This window comes from Poecilia latipinna, unplaced genomic scaffold (genome assembly GCF_001443285.1).
Source record: "Poecilia latipinna isolate Pla-1442-1.1 unplaced genomic scaffold, P_latipinna-1.0 Scaffold77, whole genome shotgun sequence".
In the NCBI taxonomy this organism is placed as follows: Eukaryota; Metazoa; Chordata; class Actinopteri; order Cyprinodontiformes; family Poeciliidae; genus Poecilia; species Poecilia latipinna.
The window spans coordinates 492,912-504,845 of NW_015112693.1; the positions used below are offsets into that span (position 1 = coordinate 492,912).

The 11,934-nt window shown below is 37.2% G+C and overlaps 1 protein-coding gene across 2 annotated transcripts in view; it reads left to right on the plus strand.

The window, feature by feature from the left end:
* The window catches only part of LOC106936838 (interleukin-2 receptor subunit beta-like), a 30,711-nt gene extending 25,957 nt beyond the window's left edge, over window positions 1-4,754 (plus strand). For both annotated transcript variants that reach the window (XM_015018074.1, XM_015018065.1), the window contains exons 7-12: window positions 889-1,022; window positions 1,959-2,187; window positions 2,399-2,498; window positions 2,629-2,695; window positions 2,841-2,912; window positions 3,776-4,754. In XM_015018074.1, coding sequence (XP_014873560.1) covers window positions 889-1,022; window positions 1,959-2,187; window positions 2,399-2,498; window positions 2,629-2,695; window positions 2,841-2,912; window positions 3,776-4,753 — 1,580 coding nt within the window. In that variant the 3' untranslated portion in view covers window position 4,754. The remainder of the gene's footprint in view (window positions 1-888; window positions 1,023-1,958; window positions 2,188-2,398; window positions 2,499-2,628; window positions 2,696-2,840; window positions 2,913-3,775) is intronic.
* The last annotated feature ends 7,180 nt before the right edge of the window (window positions 4,755-11,934 follow it).

Sequence of the window (11,934 nt, forward strand, 5' to 3'; positions counted from 1 at the left end):
ACAAGGTTGATTATTTTTGTTACTTCGCGTTTTATGGTGGGTGGGGGGGGGGGGGGGGGGGGGGGGGGGGGCAATTTTCAGTTGCGGGTTGAAAATCTAAAGTGACAATAATAAAAGTATGAAACTTTTATGATTGTATGAAAGGTTAATCCTTTTCAGAAGCGTTCTTCAATCGTAACCCCATTGATTGCTTGTGTGTTTTTAACACGCACTAGCTGAAATCACAGCTTTAGCTTAGTCTGGTTAAAGGTGCTGCTGCCAAAAGCATCAATCAATCAAATTTTATTTGTATTGCACATTTCAGCAGCAAGGCATTTCAAAGTGCTTTACATCATTAAAAACAAAAACACAGAGTCAACAGGTACAAAAAGTCTGGTTGTTTTTAACAAGTCCGAGCTTCAAAAGGACGCATCTGTAGGTGTAAATGTAGCTAAACTGCTGAACATTTATTTTAAAAAATACAGCTGTTCTCAGTAAGTCTTTGTAAAAATCACCTAAGTTTTACAGTCAAAAGTCATTTCCATGTTTATTGAAACAAGCAAACAAAAAACATAGGTGTCCCGTGTAAAAAACACAAAGCACATAGTTTGCAACTAATTAACACAAAATGATAAAAAATCAATCCTGGAAGACATTTCATTGTAGACATTTTGTACAGAGGAACTGTTAGAGCCACCATTCATAGGTAGCTATCATTTTGTTTTTCTAATAGCCATGTAGTAAAGAAACTCTCATAATTTAAAAACCCAATAAGATGATTTGGAGTTTTCGGTTGTAATGTGACAAATCTGTAAAAGTTCAATGAGGAGTAAAAGTATTTTTGCTAGGAACTGTGTAACCTATTTGTGCATTATCTGACAGCTAACATCTGAATGTTGGATTTTGCAGTAAAGTTGAACCCACCAGGACAACCTAATGTAAACCAGACCACTGTGACTTGGACCTATCAAGTTGAAAGCGGCAGTAGAATTAAGTATTTCCAATTTGACCTACAGTGGAAGCAAAAGGATGAGTCATGGACTGTAAGTAAATATTTTAATATATTATAATAAAGGCTGCCACATACTTCACCTGGTCAACGGGCGCAACCGCGCGGTTGCAGACCGTTTGAATTCGGACAAACTGTTCCTCAAAAGTATCTATGTCTGTTACGGATACAAAAACCGGATAGTGCAAGCGGACTAGTTGAAGCTTGCACTTCAACTAGTCCACATGACACATGTTACCTTGTGTCATGTGGGCGCATTTCCACATGACACAAGGTAACACACTTCTGACCAATAATACAGCACACCACCGCACAGAGCTCTGCTGGCCCGAACCAACAAAATTGCTGTATTCTACTGATGAGAATGATGCAAATTTTTGTGATGCATCTACATCAATAGTTGCGCTTCCATTATAAATGTGCGCAAAACATTGTCAATGTTCCACTAATGTCGAAAAAACACAACTTCACATTTGCCATGTGTCCATTACATAAGAAATACAATTAAAATCACACGTGACTCTGTTCATGGAATAAGTCATTAAAATAAAAACAGACTGCGACATGATCATCAAACTACTTCATATCGTCTTCTTCATGGTTTGCACCAGTGCCAACACGATCACATGACCCCTGCACTGCAAAAAAAAAAAAAAAAAAAAAAAACATTTCCAATGCAGTTTTGCAAAATAAACCAACTTCGGTACGGCTGAAAAACTACCTCTTCCTAGCACCAAAACTTTTTATAAAATAACAGATTTTTTTTCTAAATTAGCATGTTTGCATTAAGTGAATTAATTTCCAAAATGTCAAATTGCTCAATTATATTGTCGATGTAAAAGTGGCTAATGAAAAACGATTCAGCAACCTCAGATGAAGTATGCTGGGTCTCAACCGTAGATTATTCCAATGAGAGATTGAGAAACTACCAGCCTGCTGACTGTGTGTACCATCTGTTTTTTCTTCACAGGATCTCCCCATTCGGAATAAAATCGTCAATTGTAAAATTATCTGCAACACTCAGCTGGAACCCAGTTGTAATATGAACAGGATCGCTCAGCTGGATTCCAGTTGGTTCATAAAAGATGAGACTTATGAAGCTCGTGTTCGCGTGTTCTTTGAAGAATCAAATCTTTCGGGAACCTGGAGTGACTGGAGCCCGACGAGTTCATGGGTGTCAGAAGTGGGAAAAACCCCAGGTAAAATTTTAGCAAACCTGAACAAAGGTTTTGTTGAACCAATTTTGATAACAATAACAATGGAAAACAGGAATGTTGCAGATCAACTTTCTAAAATTTAACATAAACCGGTGCATCCCTCCCAAACACAACACACTTTACAGAATCTCTACAGCAGTACCAACTCTGTCAGTAATGTTTCTCAACTAATGTGACCTTCTGTGTTTTTCAGAGTCGTTTGTGGATTTTCCCACCACCAGGGGGTTTTTGATCGTGGCAGTGGCGAGTCTTTTCCTCGCCGGCGTAGGCCTCTGTACACGCAAAAAACAACTGTGAGAAACTAAGACCATTTTCCAAAAACAGTTTTGTTAGATTTGTGATGTGTTATGTTGAGAGTTTGACCCCAGTTGGGTGTCAGCCATCTTTGGCTTTGGTTTATGATGGCGTTTTTAATTGTTTCAGGATCTACGTAGTGAAAAGCTTTAAAGGCGAACCCATACCGGACCCTGGGAAATCTGAAATTTTCCAGGTAATCAAATTTATTTCTCTTAATTCTGTTTTTGTTGTTAATTTAGTGGAATGCTCTTAAAGCAATACTTAATTTATGAAAAATCTTGCAAAGCAATGTTTTAAAATATAATTTTTATGCTAACCCACCTTATGTTTTGGCACAGGACTGGTTTTCTCTGAACTCAAAAGGTCAAGAAGTTACTCTTTCTTCAAAGCCTGAAAAATCTGCAGTCCAAGTGAGCTTTTAGTTTTTTTTCTGGTTGTTTATCTCAATACTTTCACGTAATTGCTGTTAAAACAAATCCTTAAAAGATTAGATATTTGTGACACAATACTGAAATGGGAAAGCTTACAAAGTGTTTAACATTTAAGACATCAGTCAAGGAAAAAGAGCAGGAAAATGAAAAAACAAACAAACATCTGAGCGATTACATATCCTATTTACTTTCACATAAACTTCCTATAAACTTATCATCAGAGTTTCACAACAAAAAGATCAAACAGAAAATGGAGATGGTACCATAGGAAGACAGAGTGATTGTACAGCAGTGACAACTAAACTAAAATTTACTACAGAATGTTGTCAAGTTTTACTCTCCATAACCGAGGTAGTTATACCATAAAATTAAAATCTCAACAATTTATTATTGAAATATTATTTTTGGACTATTTCAAAAAGTGAAGGTGGGTTATGTTCCAGGTGCTGTAAATGTTTCTATTAAATAAAAGTGATTTCAGCCCACAGTCCTCCTTGCTCTTTACCTGCCCATATTAATGAAGAGTCGAGTGGAAGAGAAAATGTAAAAAAAAAAAAATAAAAAATCCACCACATTTACTCTCACAAATGGAGCATGGCTTCTGCCATGATGGAACCGCAATACAACGTCCTAGAAGTCTGCCTCTAGACCTGAGGAAAGAGTGAAAAAATAAAACCACAGCAACATCACTGGGTAGTGTGCGGTTCAAGTTATTACAAGACGTATTTAGTGGCAACCGTGCTCCAACATAGAGCTTAGCGACATTTAAACTCATATAAAACATCTGCTTTTTTTGGTTCCATCCATTAAATTCTCCCCATCTTCATTTGTTTTTTCTGCAGATGTGGCTAAGCTCCCACTTCACCGGGGAACATGTTCAGTCTTTCTTGAGCTCAGTGGATATTGTCTCCTATGAAGTAACCTCCACCGTGGACGCCATGAAGTTCTGTAGACCAGAAATAAAAATTATGCCAGAAAGCAACAGCTGCGACTCCAGCTGCTCCAGCTTCTCCAACCCCAGTTACTCTGAGCTCTGCTCTTCTGATTGCGCACCCGGTAAGAAGCTGCAGCCCTGCGCGCCCGACGCCCCTTACAAACCAGCCGGTGGCCGAGGTGAAGAACAGGACTCTGAAAAGGAAAGCGAAGCCACGGTGAAAAAAGAACTGGAAATGGTCAAGTTGCTTTTTATGGGTGATGATAAACAGAAGGCAGTGATCATTTCAGACTACGAGAAGGTAGAAAAGCAGCAACTGCTGCAGCAGGCCGAGAGGTTCAGGCTAAACAGTGTAGATTCGGGGATGTGCAGCTGTGAGGAAGTCAGTCAGGAGAGCATGGAAGCAGACAGTATCAATACAGCCGACGGACACGACGAAGGGACGAAGGAAGGAAAACAGGAGGACGAGGAAGGGGAGGGAGGGAACGCGAAAAAAATAGATTTCCAGATGTTGTTTGGTAGCAGTGGGAACGTCTTGGGCAAAAACTCTATCCAGACTTGTTTAGATTACAAACAAATCCCAAGGGTGCAACCTGAAAGCCCCGTGCCTCCGTGCCAGGATTCAGGCGTTTGCACGACAGCAAAAGAGAACGAGGAACAGCAAGACAGCACAAAGGACGAAGACAAACCCTCCGAAACAACCCGCTTCCTTTCCCCACATCATCCTCCAGGGGCCCTACCACAGCAGCCTTTAAGCACCACTCTGAGTTCGTTTTTACCGCCTCTCCACGGTAACGACATCCTGAAGCAGATTGCTCTGTCAGGTAGCATGCTGAGGCAGCCCTGTAGCGATGGCTACATGCCGGTGAAGCAGAGAGAGAGCTGATAACAGACAGCAGGCCTTATGTCGCAGTCGGACAGCACTCATCGTTCCAACAGAGGGCGGTGCTCTTAATGAATGTATTTTCTCCGTTTTTATTCCAGCTTATTTATCAGTCTGAGATACGAGGCACAACATGAGACATAACCTACATGCTATTTGTATGAAAAATGCCTTTCCTTAGGGTGCTGTGGTAGCGCAGGGGCAAAGCACAACCCACGTATTGAGGCCTTTGTTGCAGGTTTGATTCCTGGCCTGACGATGTTTGCTGCATGTCTTCCCTCTCTCATTACCCTCTTTCCTGTCGAGCTACTTTCAAACAGAGGCCACTAGAGCCAACAGAACCTTAAAAAAAGAGCATTTCCTTGTAACCATGGATACTGCCTTGCTGTGCGCCTGAAGAAACTATGTTATTATGGGTACACAATATTTTTACATTAAAGCCACAGAACATCACTTTTGAAAAGTATTTTTTACACGTTTGCTAAAACTGTTGCTATGTTATGACAATATGATATAAAACAGATAATCAGTGGTCAAACCTACCTCCTCTGTTAGAGACTCTTCCCGATAACAGAATGTTAGGGCTAGTTAGCATAGCCACCGATGATGGCGGATAAACAGTTTTCATGTTACGATAAGATGTTTCTCCACCATTAGCACATATCATGAGACTGATTGACAGCGCTAGGACCCTTCTCCTGGCTCTGATTGGTTGGTTTACACAAAGAGCAGTGCATTTTTTCAGATAATTAAGAATTTATCTTTTCACAGATTATGTGTGTCATACTATACTATCACCACATAGTAACAGTTTTTACAAATTTGGGAAAAAACTTTTCTTTTTTTTTATAAAAGTTACATACTGCAGACTAGCAAATGAAAGCTGTGATCTTATCACAGTATGGCTAAAGCCAAAAGTGCAACATCTTAATGTTTAATTCATTGTTAAAGTGAAACTGTGAAGGTAAAAAAAACCCCTGAAATTTATCAATTATGGATCAGTTATGGTTTCTGTGCAATTCATTAAAAGATATTAATTTACTACTATATCTTCAGTACAGCGGTCATAGTGGAGGACCAGGTTCAGTTCTGCTGGGGCTCTGGTCCCCTTATTCCCCCATCTAGAACCGCCCATGATGAGGTTAATTTGCCTTTACACAACTCACAAATTTATTTTTATTACAGCAACTCTATTGTGTAGTTTTGAATAGCATATTTTTATAGATTTTTTTTCTTTTAACAAAGAATATTGTAACTTTTTCAGGTGATCCCTTTTCTTTTGTTCTTTCTTTCTTGCTTTTTTTTTATTTTTGTCAAAATGAATAAAAATGCATTTCTGCTATATATGATCTAATGTGAGTAAAATGTTATATTTTGAGGATGCCCTGCTTGCTTGTTTATCTAAGCAACATTTAATAGCATAATTTCTGCATGCAACAATGTCTCTGTTTCACATGTGTATGGCAGCTTCATGATGTATCGATCAGTGACAAAATATTTTTGAACATTCATGAGGCTTTATATATATATAAACTATTTACTTAAGATCTGAGTTTGGTAAAGATGATGGAAATAGTTCCCTCTGATAATGACACCCACACTGATCAGATGACATATTGGCAGCTAATATATTTTCCAATACTTGACCTTATTTATTTCCAAACATGGCGGAGTAGTTGTGCCACTTTTGAAATGACTGTTATGCCTACTAGTAAACAGTTTGTTTATATCATTTCTTTTTATTGTTAAATGTAGAAAACTTACCTTGCTATCATGTTTTACTTTTATTTTACTATCTCATAGTATACTGGCATTTGTATGTCAGTAAGCAAAATTTGAAATTTCTGAATTTTTCTCCAAATATTTTCCTTCTAAGAAATGTACAACAAATAAGCAGTAAATGTAAATGTGGATAAAATACATTTTAATACACATATTAAAATGAAAACAGTTCTGTGTTTTGTCTTGCTTTTTTTTACTTAGACTTGAATGGATTTAAAAAAAATATTTCCAGAGTGAAATCTTTTAACTATAACTCTCTTTTTAGCAGAGAAAAGGCTTATTTCTCCCTGGTTTTACTTTTAACCATTTGACTTTTCAAACAGTGATGCCTCAAATTCACCGTGACATGCTCAATACTAATTTTACCGGCTGAATATGATTATTTTGATGTTATCAATGAAACAAAAACATTTCCTGAAGACATTTTGACAGAGTCAGACACTTGTTTTGCTTGAAGACGAGCCCAATGGAGAGTTTTGACCAAAAACCATGAAACCTACAACAACAAAAATCATATTTTCTATTAAAAGCATAAAAATGATGTGGAAAAAGTTCAATCTGCAGTCACAATAATATCCTAGGTATATTTTTCAGAGAGATTTCCAAAATGTATCTGATTAGTAACTGTGGCAGTAAAGCAGTGAATGTGAACATGTGAAAATATAAAATAAAGTTAGCTCCAGGCGTGGTAGATGTAAAGAATCAAATCGTTGTTGCAGATGTGCTTATTGCACCGCATCCTGCCCATCGTGTGTAATTTTTCACCACGAATTCAGAAAACGTGCCGGGGAAAATGACAGCAGAAACGAGCAGCAAGTACGACGACAGCAAAAGGATTCTTAACAGAAATCAAAACCAGACGATGTTTAGAGACGAGAAGGAAAACCAGTGAGATATGCCGCAGTTTTAGAAGAAATCAGAAAAAAAAAGAAAGGAAGTGCTTCGTCACATTCTGAGGTGACGTTTAGTTTTCACACATGCAAAATGCCTTCAGATAAATATATAAATGGGTGGGTTCAGATCAATGACTGAAAAGCCGCCTCCTGTGGTGACATTTCCTGGTAATGAAGCATAATTTGTCTTATCTGTTGGGAAGATTAGGTGTGAAAAACTTTTTTCTGATTTTACTCTATCACTATATCAAAAACCAAACCCTGTAGATTTTCCGAAACAGATAAGCTAGTTAAACTTTTTGTTAATGTGTTAAAAGGATTTCCTGAATGACAACAGCCAAGCACACATCAGCAGATGATTATTCAGTTTTACAGGGTTATTCTTGCAAAAGACGGATAATAGTGATAGGGTGATGTGAACAGAGCAGTCATAATGCCAAAAAAAAAAAAAAAAGTATGTATTTGTAAGAAAACAACATACTGACTGTGAAAAACTAAGTAGGTTATGCAAAATCAAACCCAACAGGAAAGCTAATATGAGGTGAAGGCAAGTCGTCAGGTTTTCACACATGCACTGGCTTTCAAAAGTATTCATACCCTTTTAAACTTTCCCATATTTTGCCACATTAAACCACCAGTATGAACATATTTAATCAGAATTTAATGTGAAAGCCCGACACAAAGTGGTACACATTGTGAAGTAGCAAGAAAATGATGTATGATTCAAAATTAGGATTTTTACCACTGAAAAACAGAAAAGCATGTTGTGCAACATCATTCAGCCCTGTTGAATCAATACTTTGTGGAGCCACTTTTTGCCAGAAGGTTTGTCTCTACCAGCTCTCTGCATCTGCAGTCCAGTGGTGCAACTATAACACATTTTCCGAACACAATTGAAAAGGCAGCTGAATACTTCTGCACACCGCACTTTTCATGATTTGATTTGAATCATGCATAATTTTCTTTCAACTTCACAATTATATGCCATTATGTGTTGGTCTTTCACATTAAATATCAATGAAATATATTTATGTTTGTGGTTATAATGTGACAACATATGGAAAAGTTCAAGGGGTATGAATACTTTTGGTACCCACTGTATTTGGAGACAATTTTAAAGGAGAAATGCAATAAAAAAAACTCATCTAAATTTCTCTAATCTATATTGACTAATACATGTTGAGGCCTGAATAAGGAACAAACTACATTTTTAATACTTTCTTAAAAATCTAGCAAAACTCTGAGTTGGAAAAACCTTTATTTTTTTCAGAAACTGAGTTTCTATAAGCATGTAGCTGGTTTTCTTAATCAAACAGGATGATTTCATTTCAGCCTGAGCTCTGAAAGAGCCTAGTTTTAAAGGAGAAAAATAGAACTGCATTTAAAATGTCAAAAACAAACGATAAAAATACAAACAATTTGTGATATAAAACAAAAATAACTTCTGCTTGAAGCTCCAATCACGGGTTAGGAAAATTACCACAATGATGTAATGAAATGTCACCATAACTAGTCACATAAAACATGTCTAACTCAATACATGCATCTGCAGCCGTCACTAAACCTTCACCTTGGTCCTGCATGTTTTTTGGGATTTTTCTTGACAAGTCGCTTTCTTTGGAACTGCACATTAGCATATTGATGTTTTGAGATGAGTCACTGAGAATCATATTAGTACGGTTTGTAGTTGTGAGCTGACAAAAGTAACAGAAAGATTTCTTAAAGTATGTTAAAGTCCACCACATGCAAATCGACAAAGAATCCACAAAAACACTTAAAAACCGTTTATTGTACTACTGCTTCCACTAAGGGAACAGGCATTTTTAAAGTATTTTTGTCTTGTGTGGTAAAATATATAAAAAAAAAACATTTACTTTCTGTAGCTCTCTCTCCCGGTTCCAGCTAAACGGCCCACTCATATTGAACGCTTTCACTGGTGTGTTTTGCATTTCTGGGCAACCAAGTATCAGGTTTGCTCATGAGCTTTAACGTGTCATGAAATTCACCTTCTTTTCTGAGGTTTCAGTTTCAGCCTGGCTTTGTGAGAAATATTTTGAGTAGCTGTCAAAAGCAACATTTCAGCTAGAGCGTTAATGTAATTCTGCTTTTTAAGAATTTTTTGTTTTAATAAAATCTTCCTTCCTTTTGAGTACAAATGTAATTTTTTTATATCTGTACTTTGCATTCACTGCATGCTGAAATGGCATTCACATCTGCACAGGCAGTTAGTATAATTACTGGTGGACAAAATATTCAACGTCAAGATTAAACTCAAGTTATAGCAGCCGAGAAAAAATACTTAAGTATTCAAAAGTACAAATTATATTTTCTAACATCAGTACATTGCTGTGTTGTTTTCTGCATGTTTTTATGGAACACAGTAACTCTCTGAAACCACACTGTAAAAAAACAAAACAAAAACATCTCTAATTTATAGTAAAATACCGGCAGCTGTGGTTGCCAGAATTTTACCATATTTATACGAGAAAATCCATATAAATACAGATTTTACTATATATATATATATATATATAGTAAAATTCTGGCACCCACCCTGTTGATATTTTTCCCATAAATTAGGGATGTCATCAGTGCACCTGATGCTACATTGACATGTAGAACCACTTTGCTACAAAAATAGAAGTCTACATCAGCTGTAAAAGTGTAACCTTAAAGATGTGATGCAAAACAGGACTGCTATTTTAATACTTGTTTTTTTTTTTTTAAACAGCCTCACCCAAAAAACGGCCCTTTTTTTCTCCCCTATGGGGTAGAAGTTTACTGTTGAGTCCATTTCTAAGAACAAACTACACTGTTTTCAAGAACTAAAACCTGTAAAACACAATCAATGTTTTACAATCCTGCTGTTTTACGTGTCTGTGGAAAGTCATGGAAATTGCTAAAAGATGATGCACTTTCAGTCTCTTTCCTCAGTTTCAGCATTCATACAGAGCATTATGTATGTGTGTGAAGATGCAGGTGTGTGTGTTGACAGCAACAACTTAACATAGGAGAGGAAACAGTGACGCTGATAACTGAAAGTACATGGAAGCTTACAAAACAACGAATGCTCTGCACCGGCAAGGTACAAATCACAACGATTGGCCAACAAAATATGACAGTATAAAACATATGCAGGTTTATTGTTGTTTTGAGGACTTAATCGTATTTCCCAGCTGAAAACGTTTTGGTAATTTAGCGTGTTTTCACACCTGATAGTTTGGTACACTAGGTTCGATTGGGGACCAGAGTTGCATTTGTTACATTTTCAGCTGACGCAGTTCACTTTGACACAGCACTGTGTTAAACAAACTAAACCCTATTAAAAACCTGTGCCCCCCTAGCCTGTGGCTGACGGAAGGAAACGATACAAAAACCTCTGAAGACACTGAGCAACTTCCTTCTTCACAAAATATAAATAAAAATGGAGTGGTGTAAGATTTTAGAGGTTTTAGGATTTAAAATTTTTATCTTCTGCAAAAAGATAAAAAGCCTCTCGCATTTGTGTTGGTTGCATTTACCCAGAATGCCCTGCGTTGTAGTCCACTTCCTTGTTAACTGCTTTTGGAGCAGTTAACAATCCGCTTGAATACATCAGACCTGAACTAGAGTTTGCTTTAACCAATCAGAGACCTGGGTTTTTAGGCGGACCAGAGTTCACTTTTCTGGCCCATGTTGGAGTTTGATTACGCGTTCACATCTTCCTAGCCAGGCCACTGCCTTCCTACAGTGCCCTGCTCAATTCGGCTGGTTTTTACCAAGCCAACACCTTCTCAAATGAACAGAACCGACTAGGCTTACGAACCAGAGTCTGATGAAAGTGGACTAAAAAGGTTTTATATAAACCTTTTTGTATAAAAAGGTTTCAAACAAATTCACCCTAAAACTAAAGGTTTCGCATAGATTTTTGGGTATTGCCCTCATGCAGATTCACCACAGATTTTAAACCAGATTTAATAGGCCAAATAAGGTGTGCAAACTATAGTGCAGTTTTTTAAGCAGTGCACATAAAAATTGCATGTGATGAAATAAATATCATTTATTAATATTTGTGACCTGAAGTGGCTACTTTGGCCCTAGCATGAACACTGATCAAAATCCCAGCCAGAATCACACCAGAGGCCTGTTGATGGCTACATGTAGTCTAACCAATTGTTAACTGGAATACATGGAGAAATTTGATCAATTCAAACATGTGCAACAAATTCTTGTTTTTTACAAACTCTTTGATATTCATCTTAGTAAAAGGTACGGCTCCAAATTAATGACCTTCATCTCTGCTGCGAGTACATTTAAACTTCCAGGGACAGTGGGCATTTAAACAAAATTTGTTGACAGTAACTAAAAACTGTCAACAAAAAACAACTTGCTTACATGTTTGAAACATCATCGCACTCAATTAGCTTTCACACTTACTTCTAAAAACTGTGTTATGACTCATCCCTCCAGTGTAGTCGATATATATTAATAACGTGGCTGTGGTTAAGGTGAAGAGTCAACGAACCAGTT